General features: G+C 44.4%; 1 protein-coding gene across 8 annotated transcripts in view; it reads left to right on the forward strand.

Annotated features, from left to right (window-relative positions):
* The first annotated feature begins 1,440 nt into the window (after positions 1 to 1,440).
* Positions 1,441 to 25,614, forward strand: part of SLC38A1 (solute carrier family 38 member 1) — a 74,498-nt gene continuing 50,324 nt past the window's right edge. For 2 of the 8 annotated variants that reach the window (XM_079937324.1, XM_079937332.1), the window contains exons 1-3: positions 2,050 to 2,358; positions 20,246 to 20,360; positions 24,733 to 24,938. In XM_079937324.1, coding sequence (XP_079793450.1) covers positions 24,817 to 24,938 — 122 coding nt within the window. In that variant the 5' untranslated portion in view covers positions 2,050 to 2,358; positions 20,246 to 20,360; positions 24,733 to 24,816. The other 6 variants (XM_079937325.1, XM_079937326.1, XM_079937327.1 and 3 more) reach the window with 6 other exon arrangements.

Below are 25,614 nucleotides of genomic sequence, written 5' to 3' on the forward strand. Positions count from 1 at the left end.
AACTCATCATTATTGAATCCAATTTTTAAAATGCTACTTAACTGCAGTCTTTGGTGCACAGAAACTAGCTAATAAGCTAAAACTGTAATCAAAAGATAAGCTTGCGATCAGATGCTCTCCAAACACTGGTGAATACACATGATGATAACAAAGGTAACCATTTCAACTGGCTTATGGAGCTATGCTCACAATCTACCTACTTTGCCTGTTCAGATTTCCTACCTTAGTCATAAGAATTATCTCTGCCAGGCAAGGTGCACACTACTTATAATTAGTAATTTCATCTTAAATTAGCTTCCTCTAGGAGGGAAGGGGGAGAAGAACCAACTTTCTGGTGGCCTGTAGAATATCACTATGAGATGATACTAACTCTCTTTTTTACAAATCGGGAAACATGACTAAAGACAAAAGTTAAGCAGGCAACGGACGCAGTGTTTGAGGCAGAATTTGATGGCAGGTCTGTCTGAACGAGGCTGCCCGGTATCTTCCCTTCTGTTTGCACTGCCTTTCCATTTCTCAGGTTTATTCAAGAGCTGGCCTTCAGAGTAGAGTTCTCTGATAGCCATTCTTGAACTAACGAAGACTGGACGGAACGAGGCTTTTAGTCAGTTACGAGGAGTTTGGTTGTATTCTCTCCTTTCCAGCGCTGACTAAAAAGCCATAGCCACTCGGTCACAGAGGCTACTCGGTCGGCCCCCTTGAAATGCTCCAGGTAGATTAATTTTTGACAGATGATTCACCTTCCCTTTCCTGTTTTGATGGAACACGGAGACGGAACCGTTCCCGTCAATAAAAGGCTCGAGTTTCCACCTCGCAAATTCGCGCTGTGCTGACAGTCTAATTGGCTGACGCGCAGGTGGGATTTCCTGTCGCCATTTTAAGGAAACACACTCCCCGGCAAGGAAGTGCCCAGTCAGTTCAAGGGGGCTGTGCCTGGAACAAAGAGTGAGCAAAAGAAAGGGAAATGGGCCCAGCTGTCCCAGGCCCCTCCATCCTGCGCCCTCGCTCCCCGCTGGCCCCCGACTTGGAGCGCCGGGCTCCCTGAACCCCGACGCGCCGAGCCCGGAGCGGAATCACGTGGGGTCTCCCCGCCGGGCCAGAGTGCGCCCGCAGTTCAGCAAAACCACCCAATCCCCCAAACAGAGCCCCCCAGAACAGATCTCGGGGAGGGCTGGCGAGGTCTGCGGGTGTTGGATCCGGAGGACAGGAGGTGCCTCCCACTGCGGGTTGCGGACAAAGGGTTTCCAGAGGTGCAGCGTTCCCCGCTGCCCCAGCCGCTTCGGCTACCTCCCCGCCGACCCCGGCCATTTCGGCGCCTTCCCGGGGGAGCCGACAAGCCGCTCCCTCTATACCCGCGGCTCCTGCGCCGCTAGCGGCTCGCGGGGCTGTGCGCCGACCAGCCACTCCCACGGCCAGCCTCACGCGGCGCCCTTCCCACAATGCAGCTCCCCTCGCTCCCGCGCCCCGGCCCGGCCTTGGCGCTGACCCCAAAAGCGCCCCCCCAGTCCCGCAGGGCGCAGCCTTCCTCTCCTCCTTCCGCGCCCCCCAATCCGCCCCCACCTCCTCCATCCCCGAGGGCTCTCCAGCCGCCGCCGCAGCTGGGCTCTGGGCTCGCTGCCAGGCCCCAGGGGGGCGTGGGGCAGGTGTCCAGGCTGCGCGCAGCCTCTGCTCCCGGTGCCACTGCCGGCGCGCCCCGCACACGCACGACCCGCAACCCCTCCCTCACTCCTCCCTTCTTCCCGAATGCTCAGTCTCCGCCGGCCGCGGTCGCTGCATCCTCGGCGGGCGGTGACAAGGAGGTAGCAAGGGGCGGCCGCCGGCAGAGGCACCATGTGACGGGCACCGCTGAGTGACACGCAGCTTCGGTTAAAGAGCGGGCGTGCAGGAGGGGAGGCGACGGCACGCTGGACGCGGAGGAATAGCCTGACTTTCCCAGCTAAACCGTCACGAGCCATGGATGCACAGGGGCGACGCGCCCCCCAATAGGAGAATGACTGCGATTCGAGACCCTCGGCGGCCGAGCATGTGGATGTAAGTGCGAGGCTGGCGAGCACCGTGTGGGTGGGGGTTGGTGGTGGGGGGAGATTCTGATGCAATCGGCTCCGAAAGGAGGAGAGACAGGAGAGCGCGGGCTGGGGCAGCCACGCCGCTCCGCCTGAAGGTCGCCGCCCTTCACCTTCCTCGGAAATCCGCCACGCCACGCTGAGCCTCCCTGCCCAGACCTCACTGACGGAGGCCACCTTTCCTCCGCTGAGGCAGCCAGACCTTGACACAAAGGACGTCGCACGGCCGGGGGAAAATCCCGGAAGGGCGGATACCTTGACGTCTCCTTTTGCCACTTTTCCTTTATTGCCCGAGGTAAGGTGATTTCGCGTTCCCGGGGAGAGCTGAGGGAGCGGCGGCGGGGAGGAAAGGGATGTTTTAGATGTGAGAGGAGGCGGTAATGCAGAAGTCATCCATGCGGCGAGAAAGGAAGGAGTGCGCGGCTGTGCCGGATGCGTTCGGATTTTGCTTTTAGGAAAAGTCCAGATCCCCGGTTCTCCTGACCGCCCACGACAGTGTAAGGAGGTGCCAGGGCCCCTTATTTCACCTTTGCATGGGCTCTGGCTTACTTTTGGAGTCTGTTTTCTTAGGGACAGATTGTGGCACCAGATCTGGTTTAGTCACACGGGGGTTAGGGACCACGAGGGTCTGGAGAGCCCGGCCGAGGTGAGGGCGCGACTGCATACCCGACGAGTGTTTGAATGCCGGGCAGTTGCGGGGAATTTCCTGTGTCCGCAGGGCCCCGAGGAGGGCATGTGATGTCCTCGGGACTGTGTGTGCGGCTGTCTGGGTCTCGGGGACTGGCCGCGGGTCGGGGAGCGGAGGCGCGGAGCCCGAGTAAACGGGAGCACGCTTGCCGGCCCTTCTCGAGCTCTGCCCCGCTCTCAGTATGAATAGGAGTGGGAGGATGCGGGTCGTGGGGTGGAGGTGAGGGGGTGATTGCTAAAGGATGCTGGCAGTGACTCACTGCCCTTTCCCGCCCCAAAGAAGTTCTTTCCCAAATGAAGAAGAAGAGAAAGAGAGAAGTGCCACTCTGAGAGCTGGGATCCGCTTCAGCTGGCGAACAAAAGGCTACCGCTTGCGCGGGGCGCGGGCGCGGACAGTCCTCGCCTGCACTCCCACCTCCTCCCTCCACCCCCGCATCTCTCTCGCTTCCCTAAACGTTGCCACAAAAGGCCTTTAACCTCGCCGCGGCCGTGCCCGGAGGAAGGTGTTCCTTCGCCCTGGTGCGCGTCCCCGCCCCGCACCGTAATCCGCCTTCCGGAGCATCGGGCTCCTCAGCGCCCACTGGGACCTCCAGGTTACAGGGCGGCCTGGGCGCCGCTTCCCTGCGGAATCGCCCGGCCCTGGGTTTGGGCTGAACTGTAGTCAGAGAAGGTACAAGTGCATATGGCGGCAAAAGGAATTTCGCGGTAAGCGCGTCACGGAGTTTCGGGTGCCTTTCACAGGCTGTCTTCGGCTTAGGAAGGTGGTGCTACAATTTTGAGAGTCCTTTGTGTCTCACTCTGCGGCGCGGACCCGGTTTTTATTGCACTGGTTCTACGGTGAAAACCTAACTGGCACCAGGATCACATACTTCCGCATACGAATCCCTGGTGATGTATTTCATGAGTGAAAAAAGACCCGAGAGCTAGGAAACAGGATTTATTTGCATTTGGAAAGGAATCTGACATCTCTGCCGTGGGTTTAAAAATTTTTAATATAAGGGGGAGGAGAGAATAAATCTATGGTTTGCAGACTGCTGGGCCCAACAAGGCTGTAATTTGTCACCTTGATAGAAGAAACTGTGCAGCAACTCGTGCTTCTTCTGACGTCAGAAGGACAACTGAAATAAAACCTGAGCCAGGCGGCTGGCTGGCCTCATTGTTAAATATCTCTCGCTGGGTGGGTATTCCTGAAATCTATGCGAAACAGCCGAGTCAGGGCTCAGATCCATGGTGGGCTCCCTGGATTTCGGTTTGGACCCCAATCTCAAAATGGCTTTACCCTTCAGAGTTAGTTCAGTGTTCAGTATGTCGCCGTAGGCATCGAGAAACTCACCTAGTTTGGCTCGAGGTCTTAACCTTGACGTTTATTCACTTTTTTTTTTCCCCTCCAACATATTCAATGAGCTTTTCCTACTGAGGGTTTATGTGGCAGTTAGCAGCTAGCAAGATAAAGTTCCTGCTTCTGTGAGACTTCCATTCTCCTGGGGGAAACAGACAATAAATGACCTATAAATGAATTTTGGAGATTTGTTCCAGCAATGAAGAAATAAAACAGGATCATGTGATGGGGGAGGGTGCTTGAAACAGATGACCCTCTAGGAGGGCCTGTGTGAGAGGGGACATTTGTCCTGAGACTGAGTCCAGGAACCTGGTTATTGCTAGGCCGTCTTTTCCTCCCTCTGGGTGATACTTGAGGGCAAAGACCAGTCTAATTCATTACTGTTCCCCTAATGCCCAGCACAGAGTAGCTGCTTAATAAATGCCTGTTGCATTGAGACCTTGGCCAAAACATCTTGTTCAGCACTTTGTGCTACTGTTGACCATCCCTTTCTTTCTGTATCTCATTATTTGTTCCCCTGTTAAGTTGAAACGTCAGAGTCTTTTTCTACTCTGCTTCTTCTTCTCTCTTACCTTCTCTCCGCTTCTGAGCAGTTACCAGGTGCTGCACATGCTCCAGAAATCTGTTTTTTCATCTCCATTCCCACTGCCCGGGTTCAGGTCTCTGTTATCTGCCCTAGACAGGGCAATTGCAGCGGTCGCTTGGGATACAAGAACGGTGAAACGGACATTGAGGTGCCCCGAAGAAACCAGCGCTCAGGGGAGCAGATGCAAGCACAGCGCGTGGTAAAGAGTGAAGTAGCCAGCAAAGGAGGTGTGATGGGCTTCTAGCTGATCTCTGTACCAAGCTCTGCTCCCCTAATTCAATCTCGACACTTCCATGTGATCTATGTTTTCAAAACTCATTTCTAAAACTCATCTTGCTTCTGAAAACCTTCAGTGGGTTCCAGTTGCCTACAGTTAACGTCTAAATTCCTTAGCTGGGCGCTCGGGACCCTCCACAATCCTCGCCTCTTTCTCCCAGTTCACCCTATACCCTTCCTTTCACTTTTCTGCCTCAATATTGATGTTGATTCCAAACTGGAATGCCTACTGAAATGCTATATATTTGTGAAGGCTTAGCCTAAATGCCACTTTTCTACCTCATCAAATGTGTCCACTGATCCCCTCACCTTTAAATAAAGATTTATCTTTCACTTTTTGCACCATCATCAGTCCAGGTGATGGAAGGTGGAGGATAAGGACATACACTTTGAATCAGTCCCAGGTCTCCAGCCTGGGGACCTTGAGGAAGTTTTGTGTTTTTTTTTTAGCATTTCTGAGCCTCATTTCCCACCCCACCCCCCATTTGTTAAACGTGGTGGTAGTGGTATGATGAGTTATTCAGAAGGTTTAATGAGGATAATGGTTGTGCAGTGCTTGGCACAATGTTAGCGGTCCATATATATTGAATTAAAAGGGACTTCAGGTTTCTCATGTATCAGAAGAGATGGGGGAAGCTGATCAGGAAAGTTCCCCTTACCTCTAATATTCAATGAATATTTAATCATTTGAAAATACTCTGAAAATAATACCTTAATGGAAACTACCTGAATGTTCTCAGTCCCTGGGAGAATGTGCATCTATGAAAGGTGGTGGAAGGAAGCACATTCCAAAAAGCATCATAGATTTCACAGAAGGACAACTTAGAACACTTACCCTAAATTGAGTCTTTTAAAAACAGTGAGGCGGATGGACCTAGAGTCTGTCATACAGAGTGAAGTAAGTCAGAAAGAGAGAAACAAATACCGTATGCTAACACATATATATGGAATCTAAAAAAAAAAAAGGTTCTGATGAACCTAGGGACAGGACAGGAATAAAGACACAGACATAGAGAGTGGACTTGAGGACACGGGGAGGCGGAAGGGTAAGCTGGGATGCAGTGAGAGAGTGGCATGGACATATGTACACTACCAAATGTAAAATAGGTAGCTAGTGGGAAGCAGCTGCATAGCACAGGGAGATCAGCTCGGTGCTTTGTGACCACCTAGAGGGGTGGGATAGGGAGGGTGGGAGGGAGACACAAGAGGGAGGGGATATGGGGATATATGTATGTATAGCTGGAAAAACTAACACAACACTGTAAAACAATTATACTCCAATAAAGATGTTAAAAATAAATAATAAAAAATAAAATAAGGGAAGGGTTAAGTATGATAAGAAAAAAAAACATTGTTACACTTATTTCTGGAAGTTGATCACATTTTATTCATCGGTTTTTCTACTCACCTCCTGTGTGTTAAGGTTACTACTAAGCATAAAGGAATTCAGTGATAGGGAAGCACCATGGTTTGGGGAAACTTTGCAGGCAGCCATGTTGCGATCAAGGAACTCTGCCTCAGGTGAAGCTACAGTGTGTCTTTGCCAATAACTAGCTGGGTCCACTGGGGCAACTCAGTTAACATTTTTTTTTTTTTTTTTTTTTTGCGGTACGCGGGCCTCTCTCACTGTTGTGGCCTCTCCCGTTCTGGACGCGCAGGCTCAGCGGCCATGGCTCACGGGCCCAGCCGCTCCGCGGCATGTGGGATCTTCCCGGACCGGGGCACGAACCCGCATCCCCTGCATCGGCAGGCGGACTCTCAACCACTGCGCCACGAGGGAAGCCCCAGTTAACATTTTTAATGCCTCGTTTTCTCATCTGTCCAATGCCGATGACAGTGTCCAAGCGGCCAAACTCACAGAGTTGTGAAGGTACAATGAGAACAGAGGTGAGAACATCCTTGAACAAGTTAAAAGAACTCAAGATGATAGTCGTCTGGAGTTAAACACACTGCTAATCGGCAGTTTTAGGAGACGGGTAGAGATGAACGATTCTCAACGTGAGCGTCACATTAGGCTCACCTCGAGTCTTTTAAAAGCTACCAGTGCCCAGACTCCATTTCCAGAGATTCAGATTTAGTCATCCTGCGGCAGAGCCCAGACATAGGAACTTAAAAAACAAAAAACAAAACAAAAACAATAACAACACCAGGGATAATTCTCATACGCAGTGGTTTAGATTTAAAAGCAAGCAAAACAAAAGCAGACATTAAATGAAGACTTCCATATATTGTTTGATAAAGTCTTGGTAATGTGAAATTATGAGACTGACCGGCTTTTCCCCTGACTTGGCAAAGCTCACCAGTTGTTGACATCTTGGAGTCACAGCCTCAGGTTACAGTTTAGAACCTGAATTTTCCCGGGCGTAGAAGCCCATCCAGTGATGCAGCCAGGGCCAAATAAAGATTTAATGTGTGGGTCTCAGTTTCCATGTCTTAGGAATGATGAAGATGATTGGAAAAGAGACAATGGAAAGGAAAAGGAAAGGGAGAGGTTATGGCCCAAGGTCTGGGAGGGGGAGGCTCTGAGTTGGGAGAGCAGCAGGACAGAGCACAGAGGAAAAGCTGGGCTTGGGTTATTGAACTGGTTTTGTTTATGTTGCAAACTGGTGGCTGCAGAAGCAAATGAAACCTGTGGGTAGATTTTGTGGGACCTCCATGTTCTCTTCAAATTGTTTGGAATTAGTTGTCAGCATTTAAGTACAGTATCAGAATTTCACTTAAAGCCTGGGGATTTCTGGCATTTCTTGAAAAGAAGCCAAAAGATCTGTCTTACTTTTACTGAAATAGATGAGACACATGTTCTCCAGTTTCTTGTGCCCAATCTGCTTTGCTCATTCAGCTTACCAACTTGGGCTCCTGCTGCATTTGTTTTTAAACCCTTAGTATTGGATCGGCCAAAAAGTTCGTTCGGGTTTTTCCATACCATCTCACGGAAAAACCTGAATGAACTTTTTGGCCAACCCAATGTAATCTGTAGCTCTTAATGTTGGCAGCACATTAGAATCCCCTACAGAGCATTTAAAATATCCATGCTTAGATTCCATCCTAGACCAAGTGAATCAGAAACTGGTGTGCGTTAGGGGGGCAGATTATCACTGTTATTTTTCTAAAACTCCCAAGGTGATTTCTATGTGTAGTCAGAACTGAGTACTCCTAGTCTAAGTCACCTATTCAAAAGACTTGTCCACAAGCCCATCTTCTTATCTCTGAAATGAAAGTGATTCATTAAGAAACAGTCTACAGAATCATAAATTCAGAGGATTTTAGAAGTGGGAGAGATCTTTGAGAGTGCATCAGTTAATCTGAACTTCAGATTCTGTCTAAGACAAAGGTCCAAAGAGAAGAAAAAACTTGTTCAAGGACTATAACATCATTTGGTATTTAGTTATAGTGTGTTTTATTATATTTTCTCTTTTCAAATAATGGCACATTTTTTAATGTTTATAAATGAACCTCCTTACATGCAGTTTGAAAGCACTTTGTGGTGCTTTCAAATTGTCATCATTTCTGTTTTTCCTGGAGTATTTTGTTGGGAGTTAGCTGTCATAACAGCTAGGACTTAAAAAAAATAAACTCCTGTTTATTGTTTTTAGTTCAATAGTAATCCTTGATCACAGATATTACTATAGCAAAAACATACATGTGCAAAGAAAAAGAATTTCTCAAAGGCTGTAATATGCCAAGCTGTTTTTAAACTCTGTATGTGATTATTTAAATCCATGAATTTTCAGTTGATGAGAAAGATTTTTACTTGTGTGGTATTCACACTGCTCAAAGACACTCACTGTTTTAATTAAATCAAACTTTAGTTTTTGTAATGTAATATACAGTCCGTCCTCCTATATCCAGAGTTACAGATTAACTTCATTAGCTTCTAGAGTTTATTAATATTTTCTGACTTTGAGAAATCAGAATAGTTTCAAAACATCTGAATATGGGTAGGTTAACTCCCCAACATCGTAGGCTGGGCATGTTGATAACAGACATTTAAAAGATCATCTGGATGAGTCAAAGATTTTAATGTAAAAAATAAAACTGTAAAAGTTATAGAAGAAAACATGGGAGGGAACTTCTTGGGGGATAAGGAGTGAAGGAGGCTTTTTTCCCTGTAGACTCTTTTGTACTTTATGAATGTTGTACTATGTACATGTATTACCTAGTCAAATATTTTCCAACAAAATGAAATAGTTAAATAAAAATTAAGAAAATAAAAGACCATCTGGGAACCTGAACAGCCTTGTGGAGTGGTAGGAGCAGGTGCTGGGATACTGTGAATAAGACAGGACGCAGGGGGCAGTCTTTCCAGGGAAGTGAGCAGCTCGTCTCTGCCCCGTGCAGAAATGGTCAGTCTTGATCCTCTGGTGAGCTTCGTTTAACATGGGGCTTCTCACCCTCGGCACTCTTGGCATCTGGGGCCAGATGAGGCTTTGTTGTGGGCAGCGACCCTGTGCATTGTATGGTGTTTAGCAGCATCTCTCTCCACTAGAAGCCTGCGACACCCTCTCACTTGTGACAACAAAAAATGTCTCCAGGCATGGTCAAATGGGCACCAAAATGGTCCCCAGTTGAGAACCACTCCTTTAATACAACCCTTTCTCTGAACTTGTAGAAATCATGCCAAGAGTTCTCAAACATTCCAGGCATAGAGGCCGGGATGTTCATGATAAATACCTTCCATTCATATAGTACTTTACAGTTTTAAATGCACTTTCACGTAATTCTCACATGCCCGGATCAAATGTAAAAGAAATTAAGTGGCAGACTTAATGAAAACTGTGCTGTGGGGCTGTATGTGTTGCTTCCTTTAACTTCCCATTTTTGTTATGTTTTCCTGTGAAATTGTGTTTGTGAGGATGGCTGCTGTATTGTCTATAGACAGATTATCATAGCTTGCTTTTTCAATTTAGTCATCACCATTATTGTTAACATATTTACTATCACCGTGTAGATATCACTGGAGAGCTAAGAGGGCTGTGGTCCCTGTCCTCGAGAAGCTGAAAATGTATAATAATTAGGGAACTGGGTAACTCCATAAGGAGATCATGAAAATATATAAGAACTCTTGCTATAAGCCAGTGAGTAATCTATACAAAAGTGCTGTAAGAATTCATCACAAGTAAATAATCAGTCATGAGCTGGTCATTGGAGGAAGACCTCACAGAGAAGGTTGGCTTGAAATTAAAAAAAAAAAAAAAAGCATGCAAGCCAGCAAGATGGGCTTTGAAAGAAATGTTTTACTTAAATGAGCATGAGCTTGATGGGGAAGGGGTTTGTGGGAAGTATGTTAGGACCAAGATGGTGGAAGCAAAGCAGAAAACTGCTTATAAGTAGGTCCGTCACAGGAATGGAAGGTTCAGAAGGAACATCGTGGGAGAGAAATTTAAAGAGAGAGGTAAGAGCAATCTGGGCCTTGAATTTGAGGTTCCAGGGATTCAGCTATTAGGAACAGTTATGATTGGCAAGGGGAGGGTGAAGAGGAATGTGCAAGACATGAATTTTCAGGAAGAACCTGCATCTTCCTGAAGTGGGTAGGGCTCAGTAGGCAGCACGGGGGGAAGCGACTGGCCAGGCTAGGACTGGGGAGCTGGAAGGAACAAGAGGAAGGAAGGGACGGTATGAAAGAATGTTGATAGGACCTGGGGACTGATTAGATATCCGGGTTCCATGTCTGAGTGAGGAGGGGAACGAACATTATCGTGAACAGAAATAGAAAAGCTGATGTGTGAGGTCGGGTGATGTGTTCAGTGAGGCACGTGGAGTTGGAGGTCATGGCAAACATCCACGTGGGGAGGGCCGGCGGGCAGCTGGGGTCTGAAAACAATTTGTGGAAATTTTTCTGAGCAGGAGGGAACCTGAGAGATTGCCCCTCCCCTGCAGCCTTCTCAGTTTACAGATGAAGAAACACATGCCATGTTAAGTGACGTGATCATTAGCAAGTAGTATTTATGAGGAAGATCCTATTTCAAAACGCAGAGGATTTCTAGTTTTGTAAAATGAAAAGGCCTGGGGGGAAAAAGATATGAAAGATGCCCTTGCGGGGTGAAGCCTGACACTTCAGGCTTGAAACTTACAAAGGAAAGAGTTTGGAGTGTGCGGAGGACGAATGGAGGGAGAAGGGCTGCCCGCACTGAGGCTGGGAGGAGGACAGGAGCTGGCAAAGGAGGCAGGAAGCAGCGTGTAGGAAGATGCGGCGAGGGGCAAGGTGGTGGAGGTCCGGAAACAGTGACCCTCCTGTGCAGGGAAGTGAAGGGATGAGGACCGAGAAAAGGCCACTTGCCTTGATTAGGAAGAGGCAGCAATAGTAGCAGTGACAGTCACCCTCGCTTACCAGAATCAGGCCGAGCATGGACCCAGTTATGGAGACTTTATAAGGACTCTGTAAGGTGGGTACTGCTTTATCTCCATTTTACAGATGAGGACACTGTGGTAAAGAGAAGTTAACCTACTTGCCCAGGGTCAGCACAGCTCCTGAAGGGTGAAGCCCGGATTTGCCAGTGGATCCTGGGTTCAGAGGAATGATGAGGTCGGGGGCAAGTTGTTCAGACTGTTTGCAGTAAAGACAGGAGGGAGGGGTGACAGTTCAAGGTTACTTTCCAGATATGAGGCTGAGCGTGACTGACAGAAGTCGGGGAAGCCAGTAGAGAGAAAGTGGGAGGCCAAGGCCTAGCAGAGCTGAGACATAAACACTGGATAAGTCATGAGTTGTTTTTTTTTTTTTACATCTTTATTGGAGTATAATTGCTTTACAATGTTGCTTTAGTTTCTGCTGCATAACAAAGTGAATCAGCTATATGTATACATATATCCCCATATCCCTTCCCACTTGAGCCTCCCTTCCCTCCCTATCCCACCCCTCTAGGTGGTCACAAAGCACCGAGCTGATCTCCCTGTGCTATGCGGCTGCTTCCCACTAGCTATCTATTTTACGTTTGGTAGTGTATATATGTCCATGCCACTCTCTCGCTTTGTCACAGCTTACCCTTCCCCCTCCCCATATCCTCAAGTCCATTCTCTAGTAGGTCTGTGTCTTTATTCCTATCTTACCCCTAGGTTCTTCATGACATTTTTTTTTCTTAAATTCCATATATATGTGTTAGCATACGGTATTTGTCTTTGTCTTTCTGACTTACTTCACTCTGTATGACAGACTCTAGGTCCATCCACCTCATTACAAATAGCTCAATTTCGTTTCTTTTTATGGTTGAGTAATATTCCACTGTATATATGTGCCACATCTTCTTTATCCATTCATCCGATGATGGACACTTAGGTTGTTTCCATCTCCTGCCTATTGTAAATAGAGGTGCAATGAATATTTTGGTACATGACTCTTTTTGAATTATGGTTTTCTCAGGGTATATGCCCAGTAGTGGGATTGCTGGGTCATATGGTAGTTCTATTTGTAGTTTTTTAAGGAACCTCCGTACTGTTCTCCATAGTGGCTGTACCAATTCACATTCCCACCAGCAGTGCAAGAGTGTTCCCTTTTCTCCACACCCTCTCCAGCATTTATTGTTTCTAGATTTTTTGATGATGGCCATTCTGACTGGTGTGAGATGATATCTCATTGTAGTTTTGATTTGCATTTCTCTGATGATTAATGATGTTGAGCATTCTTTCATGTGTTTGTTGGCAGTCTGTATATCTTTTTTGGAGAAATGTCTATTTAGGTCTTCTGCCCATTTTTGGATTGGGTTGTTTGTTTTTTTGTTATTGAGATGCATGAGCTGCTTAAACTTTTGGAGATTAATCCTTTGTCAGTTGCTTCATTTGCAAATATTTTCTCCCATTCTGAGGGTTGTCTTTTGGTCCTGTTCATGGTTTCCTTTGCTGTGCAAAAGCTTTGAAGTTTCATTAGGTCCCATTTGTTTATTTTTGTTTTTATTTCCATTTTTCTAGGAGGTGGGTCAAAAAGGATCTTGCTGTGATTTATGTCATAGAGTGTTCTGCCTATGTTTTCCTCTAAGAGTTTGATAGTTTCTGGCCTTACATTTAGGTCTTTAATCCATTTTGAGCTTATCTTTGTGTATGGTGTTAGGGAATGATCAAATCTCATACTTTTACATGTACCTGTCCAGTTTTCCCAGCACCACTTATTGAAGAGGCTGGCCTTTCTCCGCTGTACATTCCTGCCTCCTTTATCAAAGATAAGGTGACCATATGTGCGTGGGGTTATCTCTGGGCTTTCTATCCTGTTCCATTGATCTATCTTTCTGTTGTTGTGCCAGTACCATACTGTCTTGATTACTGTAGCTTTGTAGTATAGTCTGAAGTCAGGGAGCCTGATTCCTCCAGCTCCGTTTTTCGTTCTCAAGATTGCTTTGGCTATTTGGGGTCTTTTGTGTTTCCATACAAATTGTGAATTTTTTTGTTCTAGTTCTGTGAAAAATGCCACTGGTAATTTGATAGGGATTGCATTGAATCTGTAGATTGCTTTGGGAGTAGAGTCATTTTCACAATGTTGATTCTTCCAATCCAAGAACATGGTATATATCTCCATCTATTTGTATCATCTTTAATTTCTTTTATCAGTGTCTTATGATTTTCTGCATACAGGTCTTTTGTTTCCTTAGGTAGGTTTATTCCTAGATATTTTATTCTTTTTGTTGCAGTGGTAAATGGGAGTGTTTTCTTGATTTCACTTTCAGATTTTTCATCATTAGTGTACAGGAATGTCAGAGATTTCTGTGCACTAATTTTGTATCCTGCTACTTTACCAAATTCATTGATTAGCTCTAGTAGTTTTCTGGTAGCATCTTTAGGATTCTTTATGTATAGTATCATGTCATCTGCAAACAGTGACAGCTTTACTTTTCTTTTCCAATTTGGATTCCTTTTATTTCCTTTTCTTCTCTGATTGCTATGGCTAAAACTTCCAAAACTATGTTGAATAAGAGTGGTGAGAGTGGGCAACCTTGTCTTCTTCCTGACCTTAGTGGAAATGCTTTCAGTTTTTCACCATTGAGGACGATGTTGGCTGTGGGTTTGTCATATATGGCCTTTATTATGTTGAGGAAAGTTCCCTCTATGCCTACTTTCTGCAGGGTTTTTATCATAAATGGGTGTTGAATTTTGTTGAAAGCTTTCTCTGCATCTATTGAGGTGATCATATGTTTTTTCTCCTTCAATTTGTTAATATGGTGTATCACGTTGACTGATTTGCATATACTGTAGAATCCTTGCATTCCTGGAGTAAACCCCACTTGATCATGGTGTATGATCCTTTTAATGTGCCGTTGGATTCTGTTTGCTAGTATTTTGTTGAGGATTTTTGCATCTATGTTCATCAGTGATATTGGCCTCCAGTTTTCTTTCTTTGTGACATCCTTGTCTGGTTTTGGTATCAGGGTGATGGTGGCCTCGTAGAATGAATTTGGGAGTGTTCCTCCCTCTGCTATGTTTTGGAAGAGTTTGAGAAGGATAGGTGTTAGCTCTTCCCTAAATGTTTGATAGAATTCGCCTGTGAAGCCATCTGGTCCTGAGCTTTTGTTTGTTGGAAGATTTTTAATCACAGTTTCAATTTCAGTGCTTGTGATTGGTCTGTTCATATTTTCTATTTCTTCCTGATTCAGTCTTGGCAGGTTGTGCATTTCTAAGAATTTGTCCATTTCTTCCAGGTTATCCATTTTATTGGCATAGAGTTGCTTGCAGTAATCTCTCATGATGTTTTGTATTTCTGCAGTGTCAGTTGTTACTTTTCCTTTTTCATTTTTAATTCTATTGATTTGAGTCTTCTCCCTTTTTTTCTGGATGAGTCTGGCTCATGGTTTATCAATTTTGTTTATCTTCTCAAAGAACCAGCTTTTAGTTGTATTGATCTTTGCTATTGTTTCCTTCATTTCTTTTTCATTTATTTCTGATCTGATTTTTATGATTTCTTTCCTTCTGCTAACTTTGGGGTTTTGTTGTTCTTTCTTTAATTGCTTTAGGTTGTTTATTCGAGATATTTCCTGTTTCTTAAGGTAGGATTGTATTGCTATAAACTTCCCTCTTAGAATTGCTTTTGCTGCATCCCATAGGTTTTGGGTCGTCGTGTCTCCATTGTCATTTGTTTCTAGGTACTTTTTGATTTCCTCTTTGATTTCTTCAGTGATCACTTCATTATTAAGTAGTGTATTGTTTAGCCTCCATGTGTTTGTATTTTTTACAGATCTTTTCCTGTAATTGATATCTAGTCTCATAGCAGTGTGGTCGGAAAAGATACTTGATACAATTTCAATTTTCTTAAATTTACCAAGGCTTGATTTGTGACCCAAGATATGATCTATCCTGGAGAATGTTCCATGAGCACTTGAGAAAAATGTGTCTTCTGTTGTTTTTGGATGGAATGTCCTATAAATATCAATTTCGATCATCTTGTTGAATGTATCATTTAAAGCTTGTGTTTCCTTATTTATTTTCATTTTGGATGATCTGTCCATTGGTGAAAGTAGGGTGTTAAAGTCCCCTACTATGAATGTGTTACTGTTGATTTCCCCTTTTATGGCTGTTAGTATTTGCCTTATGTATTGAGGTGCTCCTATGTTGGGTGCACAAATATTTACAATTGTTATATCTTCTTCTTGGATTGATCCCTTGATCATTATGTAGTGTCCTTCTTTGTCTCTTCCAGTAGTCTTTATTTTAAAGTGTATTTTGTCTGATATGAGAATTGCTACTCCAGCTTTCTTTTGGTTTCCATTTGCATGGAATATCTTTTTCCATCCCCTTACTTTCAGTCTGTATGTGTCTCCAGGTCTGAAGTGGGTCTCTCGTAGAAAGCATATAGATGGGTCTTGGTTTTGTATCCATTCAGCCAATCTGTGTCTTTTGGTGGGAGCATTTAGTCCATTTACATTTAAGGTAATTATCGATATGTATGTTCCTATTCCCATTTTCTTAATTGTTTTGGGTTCGTTATTGTAGGTCTTTCCTTCTCTTGTGTTTCTTGCCTAGAGAAGTTCTTTAGCATTTGTTGTAAAGCTGGTTTGGTGGTGCTGAACTCTCTCTCAGCTTTTGCTTGTCTGTAAAGGTTTTAATTTCTCCATCAAATCTGAATGAGATCCTTGCTGGGTAGAGTAATCTTGGTTGCAGGTTTTTCTCCTTCACCACTTTAAATATGTCCTGCCACTCCCTTCTGGCTTGTAGAGTTTCTGCTGAAAGATCAGCTGTTAACCTTATGGGGATTCCTTGTGTGTTATTTGTTGTTTTTCCCTTGCTGCTTTTAATATGCTTTCTTTGTATTTAATTTTTGACGGTTTGAGTAATATGTGTCTTGGCGTATTTCTCCTTGGATTTATCCTGTATGGGACTCTCTGTGCTTCCTGGACTTGATTAACTATTTCCTTTCCCATATTAGGGAAGTTTTCAACTGTAATCTCTTCAAATATTTTCTCAGTCCCTTTCTTTTTCTCTTCTTCTTCTGGAACCCCTGTAATGCGAATGTTGGTGTGTTTAATGTTGTCCCAGAGGTCTCTGAGACTGTCCTCAGTTCTTTTCATTCTTTTTTCTTTATTCTGCTCTGCAGTAGTTATTTCCACTCTTTTATCTTCCAGGTCACTTATCTGTTCTTCTGCCTCAGTTATTCTGCTATTGATCCCTTCTAGAGTATTTTTAATTTCATTTATTGTGTTGTTCATCATTGCTTGTTTCATCTTTAGTTCTTCTAGGTCCTTGTTAAATGTTTCTTGCATTTTGTCCATTCTATTTTCAAGATTTTGGATCATCTTTACTATCATTATTCTGAATTCTTTTTCAGGTAGACTGCCTATTTCCTCTTCATTTGTTAGGTCTGGTGGGTTTTAATCTTGCTCCTTCATCTGCAGTGTGTTTTTCTGTCTTCTCATTTTGCTTATCTCACTGTGTTTAGGGTCTCCTTTTTGCAGGCAGCAGGTTCGTAGTTCCCGTTGTTTTTGGTGTCTGTCCCCATTGGCTAAGGTTGGTTCAGTGGGTTGTGTAGGCTTCCTGGTGGAGGGGACTAGTGCCTGTGTTCTGGTGGATGAGGATGGATCTTGTCTCTCTGGTGGGCAGGTCCACGTCTGGTGGTGTGTTTTGGGGTGTCTGTGGACTTACTATGATTTTAGACAGCCTCTCTGCTCATGGGTGGGATTATGTTCCTGTCTCGCTAGTTGTTTGGCATAGGGTGTCCAGCACTGTAGCTTGCTGGTCGTTGAGTGAAGCTGGGTGCTGGTGTTGAGATGGAGATCTCTGGGAGATTTTCACCGTTTGATATTATGTGGAGCTGGGAGGTCTCTTGTGGACCAGTGTCCTGAAGAAGAAAGAAAAAAAGAAAGAGAGAGAGAGAGAGAGAGAGGGAGAGAGGGAGGGAGGGAGGGAGGAAAGAAAGAAAGAAAAAGAAAGAAAGAAAGAGAAAGAAGATAAAGTAAAATATAATAAAGTAAGATAAAATAAAATAAAGTTATTAAAATAAAAAATAATTATTAAGAAAAAAAATGTTTTTTTTAAAAGAAGAAAAAAAAACGGATAGAACCCTGGGACAAATGGTGGAAGCAAAGCTATACAGACAAAATCTCACACAGAAGCATACACATACACACTCACAAAAACGAAAAGGGGAAAAAATAATAAATCTTGCTCTCAAAGTCCACCTCCTCAATTTGGGATGATTCGTTGTCTATTCATGTATTCCACAGATGCAGGGTACATCAAGTTGATTGTGGAGATTTAATCCACTGCTTCTGAGGCTGCTGGGAGAGACTTCCCTTTCTCTTCTTGGTTCTCACAGCTCCTAGGGCTCAGCTTTGGATTTGACCCCGCCTCTGCATGTAGGTCGCCAGAGGGCGTCTGTTCTTAGGTCAGACAGGACGGGGTTAAAGGAGCAGCTGCTTCAGGGACTGTGGCTCACTCAGGCCCGGGGGGAGGGAGGGGTACGGAGTGCGGGGCAGGCTTGCGGCGGCAGAGGCCTGTGTGACGTTGCACCAGCTTGAGGCACGCCGTGCGTTCTCCTGGGGAATTTGTCCCTGGATCACGGAACCCTGGCGGTGGCCGGTTGCACAGGCTCCTCGCAAGGGGGTTGTGGATAGTGACGTGTGCTCGCACACAGGCTTCTTGGTGGCGGCAGCAGCAGCCTTAGCATCTCATGACCGTCTCTGGGGTCCGTGCTTTTAGCCGCGGCTCGCACCCGTCTCTGGAGCTCCTTTAAGCAGCGCTCTTAATCCCCTCTCCTCGTGCACCAGGAAACAAAGAGGGAAAGAAAAGTCTCTTGCCTCTTCGGCAGGTCCAGACTTTTCCCCCAGACTCCCTCCTGGCCAGCCGTGGTGCACTAGCCCCTTGCAGGCTGTGTTCACGCCGCCAACCCTAGTCCTCTCCCTGTGCTCTGACCGAAGCCCGAGCATCAGCCCCCAGCCCCGTCTGCCCCAGCGGGTGAGCAGACAAGCCTCTTGGACTGGTGAGTGCCGGTCGGCTCCGATGCTCTGTGCAAGAATCGCTCCGCTTTGCCCTCCACACCCTGTTGCTGTGCTCTGCTCCGCGGCTTCGAAGCTCCCCCCTCCGCCTCCCGCAGTCTCCGCCCGCTAAGGGGCTTCCTAGTGTGTGGAAGCCTTTCCTCCTTCACAGCTCCCTCCCACTGGTGCAGGTCCCGTCCCTATCCTTTTGTCTCTGTTTATTCTTTTTTCTTTTGCCCTACCCCGGTACGTGGGGAGTTTCTTGCCTTTTGGGAGGTCTGAGGTCTTCTGCCAGCCTTCAGTAGGTGTTCTGTAGGAGTTGTTCCACGTGTAGATGTATTTCTGGTGTATCTGTGGGGAGGAAGGTGATCTCCGCGTCTTACTCTTCCGCCATCTTCCCCTCGTCCCCCAAATCATGAATTTTGTGTAAGAAGAGAGAAAACACCTTTTCTTATGAGAGTGCTTACTGGGTCCCAGCCTTTCACTACTGAAGGCCATTCCCCGCCTCCCGAGGACCCCAGGTTTTCAAAGACTATCAATTTTAAGCTTTTTTTTAGTTGAAGTATAACTCTCTATCCTCTAGATACAGAGCTGGACTAGAAAGACGTGGGAACAAATATTGAGTGGGCCAGTCCATCACACAGTGTCTTAGCGATTGAAATTGTATTTTTGTTTATTTATCCCCCAAAGTAATTTTGGACAACGTTTGAGTTATAGTATATTCTTTGGTTTTTTTATATTGTGGTTTTCCCTCTACAATTTTTTAATCAGCTTTTGCTAAACCAATATAACCTCTTATTACTCAAGAACGTGTACCTTGCTCCCTCTGCTGTAGCGAGATTCATCTGAGTGGGTGTTCTGTGCACATCTGGCCTCCATGTCTTCGCCTGTGCTGTTTCCAGTGCAAGGAATGCCTTCCCTACCCCAGTCTAAATCCTACCTATTTTTAGACATAGTTCAAGTCCTAACTCTTTATAAAACCTTACCTGATTTCTGCAGGTTCCAATTTCCTTCCTCCCGCCCCCCACCTCCCTCCCTTCTTTCCTTCCTTACTTCCTTCTTTCCTTCCCTCCTTCCTTCCTGTATGTACATATGTATGTATGTATGTCTCTGAAATCTTTCTGGACTTATTCTTTGTTCTATTGTACAGTTTGGTCTCTATCACGCAAATGTTTTATGATATACTGTCACTTTATATGGGAAGGTCTTGCTTGTTTCAGTAGGTTGTAAGCAACGTAAGAAAGACCAAACCAGGTTTCTCTATGTATCCTCTCCTTTGATGCATATCACCAGGAAGAGTAGAGAAGAAGTTTCTGTATTTTACATTGGTACTATTAGTAAAACGTACCAGTAAGCATGGCAAGATAATAATGCTTCTTCAGAATACCTCACAAGATTGCAGTGAAGGATCAGAAATATTCTATTTGTAACCTATTATAAATGTTGGGAGATAGTAATTGTGGTTGGATTAGTGTCAAGATCTTCACATGATGACCCCATTCGGTCTTTTAATTAACTGTATAGTCTGATAATTGCTTCAGTCTTTCAGTGAAACTATAATTCTTTTGTTTCTTAAACTCAACCTGCACTTCCTGTGTCTTTGTCGTTGGCCGTGTTTTCCTTCATTGAAAAGTCTCAGCTCAGGGCCCATCTCCACCTGTCAGTCTCCTGTCCACCAGGCAGTGTGACTGTCTAGCAGTAGTAGGTTGGATGTCAATATATGGCACAGTCAAGCGGTTAAGGAGCATTTGCCGTAATGGTGTAGACCCGTGTTTACGGACATAACTCAGGATAGGAGACCATATCTTGTTAAGTGAAAAAATATGTTTGAAAAACTCTGTGGTATGATTTCCATTTTTGTAAATGTATACATATTTTTAAAACATTAGTACTCATTCTTTTCATTTAACAGATATTTATCGAGTGCCTACTGTGTGCTAGGCACTATATCTATGTGTGTAGAAAAATCCTTGAAGGTTATACTCCAATATATATACAGTGATCATCTCTGCTTGCTGAGATAACAGGTGACTTTTTTCTTTTTATTTGTTCTTTCTTTCATTTGCAAGCTTGTATTTTCGCATTTTTCTACAAAGCCCTGTATTATTTATTAACAAGGAACTAATATACTTTTAAAAAACACTTCTGTCCTTCAAAATACGTACTATGTAATATTACATGAAAGACAGACTAAAAACAGGCTAAAATTCCAATGTTAAATAAAAAAGAGAGAGGAGAGAGAGCTAGAGAGGAAGAAAGAAAGGAAAAGAAAAAAAGAAGAAAAGAAGGGAGGAAGCACGTGAAACTCTAACAGTGACCCATTTTGGGTGGTGGGGTTTCTTGTACAATGTTCGCTCTGAAGATTCTACAGTGGGCATATATTAGCTTTAGAACCAGAAAATTTTTGCTTTCTTTTTCAAGAGCCAGTTCAAATGTGATTTTTCTGTGAAACTGCCTCAGATCCTTTTCAGACTTTTAAAATCCTTTCATCACCTAGCACTCAATAAGTATATAATAAATGGAACGGATGGTACTTCCTAAGTGTGGCCTCAACCTTAGTGACAGATGTCACTAACTTTGTTAAATTTCCCCATTTTTCCAGTTTTTATTTTCAAGAATAAGTTAGATTTCAGATAGGTTATTTCACAACAATAAAAATTTATCCTAAATTTAAAAAAAAGAAAAGGAGGTTACAATACAGAGAACACACAGAAAGACGAAAGACCATATGAGGACAGATCGAGAAGACAGCTATCTGTAAGCCAAGGAGAGAGGCCTCAGAAGAAATAAAACTTGCCATTACCTTAATCTTGGACTTCTGGAACTGTGAAAAAATAAATCTCTTTAAGCCAAAGGCAAAAATGTATCCTATGTGATTAACTTAGAACTGGCATTTGCCTAATACTGACATAATTTTAGTGGCCAGAACTTACTCTGTTCTTTTTATTCTTTTCCTTTTTGGTCCATTGCACGTGTGTGTGTGTGTGTGTGTGTGTGTGTGTAGTATATATTTGTATTTACACACATATATTGATATGAAAGTTTACATTCAAACAGTAGACTCCAGATCTGTTGTTAGTCAACTTTTCCTCTTCTCAGAAATTTCTTGTCTAGTACCCTGTCTCCTACAAGTTTTTAGAGAGAAAAGGACTCCTTAACCCAGATTGGAAACGCCATCCACTGAGTGAACTTTTTTTTTCTTTTTTTTAAGATTTATTTTATTATTTACTTATTTATTTATTTAATTTATTTCTTTGGCTGTGTCGGATCTTAGTTGCGGCACGCGGGATCTTTGTTGAGGCACGTGGGACTCCTCGTTGTGGTGCGCGGGCTCGTCTCTAGTTGTGGCGTGCAGGCTGTCTCTTCTCTAGTTGTGGGGCGCGGGTTCTAGAGCACGTGGGCTCTGTCGTTTGCGGCACGCAGGCTCTAGTTGAGGCACGCGAGCTCAGTAGTTGTAGCGCGCAGGCTTAGTTGCCCCGTGGCATGTGGGATCTTAGCTCCCTGACCAGGGATCGAACCCCTGTCCCCGGCACTGTAAGGCGTATTCTTTACCACTGGACCACCAGCTAAGCCCCCACTGAGTGAACTTCCTAGCAACCCCACGGTATCACCTTAGTGGCCTCTGAGGGAGTCATACAGGCAAGAGGCCGTGTGCCGAGACTCCTAGGGGTTACCCAGCCCAGTCCACTGTGCAGCTTTCTTCAGAGGGGGCCAAGGGGTGACAAGGGGGCTTAACCTTTCTGATGCACTTCAACTTCTGCAAAGTAAAGACAGGCTGTAAATGCTGCTGCTGTGTGAAGACACTAAAAGCAATTAGTCATGGCCCAGGCTCCAGCACTACCACCCTAGCTAGAAGAATCAGCCCTGAGCTGCCAGGTTAGCCTTAGACCAGGAGTTCGGGGAGCTCCAATCTCCCATCTCCTGGCTTCCTGCTTTCCAGGAGAGGCCCTGCCCTGCAGGAAGGGTGAGGCTCCTGGAATCTGAGGTATCAGACAGTATTTATCTTGTGGAAGCTGTAAAGGATCTTGGAACCAGGGAAGATTCATTCTAGACAGGAGACGATGTGAATGGAAAGGAGTAAGGTGGGGCCTAGCTGTGGGGAAGAGAAGAAGGAAATTCTTTTTTTTTTTTTAACATCTTTATTGGAGTATAATTGCTTTACAATGGTGTGTTAGTTTCTGCTTTGTAACAAAGTGAATCAGCTATACATATACATATGTTCCCATATCTCTTCCCTCTTGCGTCTCCCTCCCTCCCACCCTCCCTATCCCACCCCTCTAGGTGGTCACAAAGCACCGAGCTGATCTCCCTGTGCTATACGGCTGCTTCCCACTAGCTATCTGTTTTACATTTGGTAGTGTATATATGTCCATGCCACTCAATCACTTTGTCCCAGCTTACCCTTACCCCTCCCCGTGTCCTCAAGTCCATTCTCTAGTAGGTCTGCGTCTTTATTCCCGTCTTGGCCCTAGGTTGAGAGGAAGGAAATTCTTAAAGAAGTATCATTCTAGGGTACTTTCTAGGGGTCCTGAAAATATTATCAGTTGGCAAAATGCTTCTTCGGATATACTAGGATGCTTAGATGGGCACATTGGAGCTTTGACTCTTAACTAGGTTACAGTTATCTTATGGAATTCAGGATCAGACAAGATATCAAAACATCCTCCAAGATGGATCATGCATTGGAGGTTAAAAAAAGATCTCGCTGACATTCTGCTTCATTCCATGATCCCCATTGCCTCACCGAGATTATCTTAGTGAGGCTCCTATACCTTTACAGGCCTTACTTTTGAAGTTGCATTTACCTCTTAAAAGGGTTCCTGGACCCATTTCCAATGTGTGTGTGTGTGTGTGTGTGTGTGTGTGTGTGTGTAGGCTTCCCCACACCCACGATTGTCAACTCAATTCTGACGCTGTCCAGTGGTAGATAGAATGAGATTCTACGGGTCAAGGGCTCCATGCCACAAGGCTGCCCTTCACTTCAGACACCAGTCACAAGCCCAGGTTATTGCCTTTGCTCCTGACTGACTGGCCATAAATCAGAGGTTCCCATGACCCCCTCCTTGGGTTCCATTAATTTGCCAGAACAGCTCACAGCACTCAGGAAAACCCATTTACTCACTAGGTCACCAGTTGATTCCAAAAGATATCAGAGGACACAAATCAACAGGCAGATGTAGAGATACACAGGGCGAGGTCCTCAACACAGAAGCTTCAGTCCTTGTGGAGCTTGGTGCCCAGTACGTGGTGGCGTTCTGGGTCCCTTGTATGGATATTCTTTGAACCTCCTCCTTTTTTTGCTTTTTATGGAGGCTTCATTACATAGGCATGATTGATGAACTCATTGGCCACTAGTGATTGAGTCAAGCTCTGGCCTGTCTCCTCTCCCCGGAAATCACGGGGTGGGACTAAAAATTCCAACCCTCTAATCACATGTTTGGCTCCACTGGCAACCAGCCCCCATCCGTAGGTGCTTTCCCAAAGTCACCTCATTAATATACCAAAAGACATTTATCACCCTCAACACTTAGGAAATTCTAAGGGTTTGGGGAGCTGTGAACCAGAAATAGGAATGAAGACCAAATATGTCTTCTTTATAATAAATCACAGTACCATACCTCTGTTGCCACCTGCTTTTTGATTTGTGATGCTGTGTGTCTGAAACTCTCTACCCCCTTCTATATTATTGGTGACCACTCAGAAATTTAAATCACAGTCATCCATGTGGGAGAAAATGTGAACTCGGCAAGTCTTTCATTTCTGTGAGGAAATACAGTTTCAGGTGGATTAACCTAAATCCCCTGAGTATGAGTTTTTAATTCCCTAACTCCCTGACATGGAGTGATTTCACTGAAGAGACTGATTTAATCTCTTGCAGTTGATGGATAAACGGTTTGCTAAATTTCAGAACACAGATATGTCCTTTGCTGCTTGACCTCCAGGTTGGGTGGTTGATCCTACATGATGCCATTTATTGAGGATTTGCATTTTTATTAAACTGGGATTGCTAAATCAGACGTGCTTTTGTGCCTGTTCAGTCTGTACCCAGCTATATGTGTGCCCTGTGGTCTGACGCACTAAAATAACCTATTCGCTTTCCTTTTAAACACACTGCTTCATAAAAGGGCATCTCTGTTGCCTACAGATCACATGGTATTCCTATGAACGTGAGCATAAAGATTATGGGACATGACTCATTTTATAGTTAAAAATGGAGGAAGATTTATGAAAGACAGAAAATTTACAGCCTCTATAACTTGATGTACCAAGATTGCTTTAATGCTTTGAATAGCAAAATGTAAAATTATGTTATCAGCAAAGCATTTGTGTGTAATAGCTTATGTGTAATCAGTGGTGATATTCGTATGTTTAATTATTTTTCCTTGTGTTGTATTTTAGGGGTGTGAACCTTATATTTTTGCTGCTATCCATTTGTAAATACACTCAGAAAAGGAGGATTTGGACGACAGGTACTTTCTAAACATGATGCATTTCAAAAGTGGACTCGAATTAACTGAATTGCAAAACATGACAGTGCCCGAAGATGATAACATTAGCAATGATTCCAATGAGTTCACCGAGGTAGAAAATGGTCAGATAAATAGGTGAGTATTTTTCCACGAACAGTTTCTCTCCAGTGAAAGAAATGTCTCTAAAATATCATTCTGGTTTTCAGTTATTCTCTTGAATATTCATTACTAAAGTTATGCTCCATTTGAAGATGTAATTTGAATTTCATATGTGACATCTGTTGGGCATCGTCTGCAATAGCAGATGAAGCAAATAGGAAAGTAATTTATTCATCCTTTCAAATCTTTCAATTGAGTCTAATAAAAATGTATAAATACATTGGACCACAACCAGCCTTAACTTTTCAAAAGCTCTGTGTTTATGAATCAGACCAACTGTTGGAGTTTCACTGCGTGCCATATCTGAATGTGTACTACAGTCATCTGGCCTTGCACACGTTAATCAAGGAATGGTCAAAGTCGCATTTGTCAATGTTCCCATGTTAAAATGACAAATACGCCACTACAAGCATCGTTTGTAATATGGATTTTAAGTAATAATAACACAGAGCCAAATGGCTCTATGAGAAATAGTAGATGAAACAGTACATGAAACGGAGAAATAGTACATGAAAGAGAAAGAAAAGAAGAGATACAGTGAGTGAGGGGAGGTAGGGGGCGGGTAGGAAGAATGCTGGCCTGGCAGCTCTCACCCTTAGCTGTGACCTCAGCAAGTCCTTCCAGCCCTTGGGTCCTGTGTTTCTTAAGTTAC

This window comes from Stenella coeruleoalba (assembly GCF_951394435.1).
Source record: "Stenella coeruleoalba genome assembly, chromosome: 11".
Lineage (NCBI taxonomy): Eukaryota > Metazoa > Chordata > Mammalia > Artiodactyla > Delphinidae > Stenella > Stenella coeruleoalba.